This window comes from Amphibalanus amphitrite, unplaced genomic scaffold, assembly GCF_019059575.1.
Source record: "Amphibalanus amphitrite isolate SeventyFive unplaced genomic scaffold, NRLGWU_Aamphi_draft 001377F_arrow, whole genome shotgun sequence".
Taxonomy (NCBI): Eukaryota; Metazoa; Arthropoda; class Thecostraca; order Balanomorpha; family Balanidae; genus Amphibalanus; species Amphibalanus amphitrite.
The window spans coordinates 1-3,113 of NW_024882870.1; the positions used below are offsets into that span (position 1 = coordinate 1).

The 3,113-nt window shown below is 47.3% G+C and overlaps 1 protein-coding gene across 1 annotated transcript; it reads right to left on the reverse strand.

Moving 5' to 3' along the window:
* Positions 1-332: 332 nt before the first annotated feature.
* Positions 333-1,465, reverse strand: LOC122372595 (DNA-directed RNA polymerase III subunit RPC8-like; the record flags this gene model as incomplete). Its single annotated transcript, XM_043349989.1, has 2 exons — positions 1,362-1,465; positions 333-569 (listed from the first exon to the last, which is right to left on the reverse strand). Coding segments are annotated over exons 1-2 (341 nt in total), but the record flags the coding sequence as incomplete, so codon positions are not given.
* Positions 1,466-3,113: the final 1,648 nt, after the last annotated feature.

Here is a 3,113-nt window from a genome sequence, read left to right on the forward strand (position 1 = left end):
GCAAGCATTTGGGTGGATGGTTATTTACATCCTACAATCTGTCACACTTTATACCTATAAATGTTCGCCATTGCTCCTTTCCCACTCTTTTTGGGCCTTATGTGACTGACAGTATTCCACTCTTATCCCCCTTTTGGGTGAGGAATTTCCCCCTCCAGTACCCAAGCGAAAATACAATTTGGGACATTGTCCTGACAGGCCATTAGCTAAGCTAAGCCCTGCCTTTTTGACCGCGGGAGCCGCGGCAGTCGCAGACACTTTAACAGGGCCCGAACGGCTGGCAGCCCCAGACGTTCAAACCCGGACCCCGTCCGATTACCCCCCTCCCGCACCGGCTACCTTGCACTCCGTCGCTGCTGCAGCTCTTGATTCTCCCTGTGAGCACCTCGTCGACGTACGGCCGGAACACCACGTACCGGAACGTGGTGCGACTGTGCGAGGCGCCGTCTCCGGGCAGGATGAACGACTCCTCCAGTTTCACAATGTCGTGCAGCGCGATACACAGGCCCACCGAGTACAGGACGCGGTTGGAGAGCTTGCGGTTCAGCTCCTCGGTGATGGCCTGTCGCCTCGGTCAGCGGTTTGTTGAACTACCATGGAGGGATGCGCACCAATGATCTTAAAGTGTTGTGCATAACCGAATCCCACTTGACAGCATCCATCCTCAGTTCAGCTATAGCTATTCCTCACTTCAACCTGCTAAGGAATGATGTTCAGGGTAGAGTGCACAAGCATGGCGTTTGTGCCTATGTTCATGAGGATATTCTAGTGGACTGTGTGGTTTCCCCAATGAGTAATGTTCTTTTCTTTCGTTTAGCAAAGCAGGATGTCTACATCCTAGTAGTGTATAGACCTCCATCATATTCAGACTATGAGAACGAGGCTTTAGCCCATGCATTGGAAGAGTTAGTTTGTGGAAAGGAAGTAATTGTTGTTGGAGATTTTAATCTTCCTAACATTCATTGGAAGTCTAACAAAGAGCTCCCATCCCTCATGGTTCCACCATTAGAATCTATGTTTTTGAATGTCTTTATCGCTCTGGGACTGACCCAATGGGTAGTCGAGCCAACGTTTCCGAGTTCAGGAAATACCCTCGATCTTCTGCTAACCTCCAATGACGACCAAATCGGAAATGTTACGGTCCTCCCTCCACTGCCTTCTTGTGATCATTGTCCGGTTTTGTTTGAATTCGTGTTTCAAGGTGACTTTGTTTCTGATTCGTCCCCAGGAGCCTCAAGGTATGATTGGCACAAAGGCAATTATGACAGGCTAAACGACCTAATAGCTATGATTGACTGGGATTTCGAATTTGATTATCTTAGTGTCTCCACTGCTGTCGACAAGTTCACTGAGACCCTGACCTCCCTGGTTGCTCAGTGTATTCCCCTGAAGACTGCTCGCAAGGATAAGCCACCATGGAGAACCAGGCCTCCGAGAGGACTGTTGCGTCGTAGACAGGAGGCATGGGAGGGTTATAAAAGAGCCAGATTACATTGTGGTCGTAAATCGGTTGTAGCCCTTGAAGCATATTCTGCTTTTGCTGCTGTTAACAAAAGTGTGCATAGTTTCGAGGCAAAATCTCAGGCAGACTATGAACACAGTCTCATTGATAGGTTTAAAGAGAATCCCAAGCTGTTACACTCATATGTGCGCTCAAAAAAGTCTGTTCCGTCCTCCGTGGGTCCCCTGAAGCTTTCAAATGGAAAACTTTGTTCTGATCTCGCAGCCATGAGTGAATGCTTGGCTTCATCATTTGCAGCTGTTTTTTGTCAGAATGTCCCATCTCTTCAAGAACCACATCAGTTGTATGAAGGTCACATTGATATGTTACACCTGTCTATTGACGTGGTGAAATCCGAGCTTTTATCCCTCGATGTCAATGCTGCTATGGGTCCCGATGGTATCCACCCTATGGTGCTCAGGAGATGTAGTGAATCCTTGGCCTATCCGCTCTTTGTGATTTTCTCCAAGTCACTCGAGGAAGGGACAGTTCCTGTGGCTTGGAAGAACTCCACCATTATCCCTATTTTTAAAAAGGGGCATCGTTTCGAGCCACTTAATTATAGACCAGTGAGCCTTACCCCTGTTTGCTGCAAAACCCTGGAACGCATCATTACTAGCCACTTGCGGCTCTATCTAGAGGACAATGACCTTCTTTCTGATCATCAGTTTGGGTTTCGCCAAGGGAGATCCACTGCAGAGCAACTTCTTTTGGCTTACGACGAGATCGCGGACCTAATGGATTCTGGGTATGTTGTGGACTTAGTGTTGTTCGATTACAGTAAGGCTTTTGATATTGTTTGCCACAAAGTCCTGTTAACGAAGCTCCAGTCTCTTGGCATTACCGGTCAGCTCTTAACATGGATAGCATCATTCCTATCTGACAGGGAGATGAGAGTGTCTGTTAGCGGACATCTCAGTGGCCCCAGACCTGTCCACAGTGGTGTGCCTCAGGGTTCGGTCTTGGGACCGCTACTTTTTTTGGTCTATATAAATCACATTGGCTCCAAATTGATATCAAAGTACAAGATATTTGCAGATGACCTCAAGATTTATTCCGGTGTGAAGTATCCTCGCGGACATTGCCCGACTGTGATTCCATCTGTTCAGAATGATATAGACTTGTTGGTCAATACGTCTGTATCATGGGGTCTCAAGATTAACAGAGAGAAATGTGCGGTCCTGCGTTTCTCGAAAGGCTTTAAGGACCTGGTGCCACCTTCATACTCCCTCGAGGGTAGTCCCCTTCCTATCTGTGACTCACACGGTGACCTTGGTGTCCTGGTGGACACAAGGCTTAGATTTCACGAACACATCGGATCTGTTGCACACAAAGCGTCTGGTTTATGTTACAGTTTTCTTAAGTCAACTGTCTGCCGCTCATCTGATTTCATGTTGTTCCTCTTTAAAACTCACATAAGACCACTGATAGAGTATGCTTCATGCGTGTGGAACACTGGTTACAAGGGCGATATGGTTAAACTGGAACGTGTGCTAAGGATGTGGTCTAGACATATAGATGATTTGCAGAATCTGAGTTATGAGGAGCGTCTGCGAAAACTTGATATGTATTCAGTCGCAGGAAGGCTTCTGCGCGCAGACTTAATCCAATA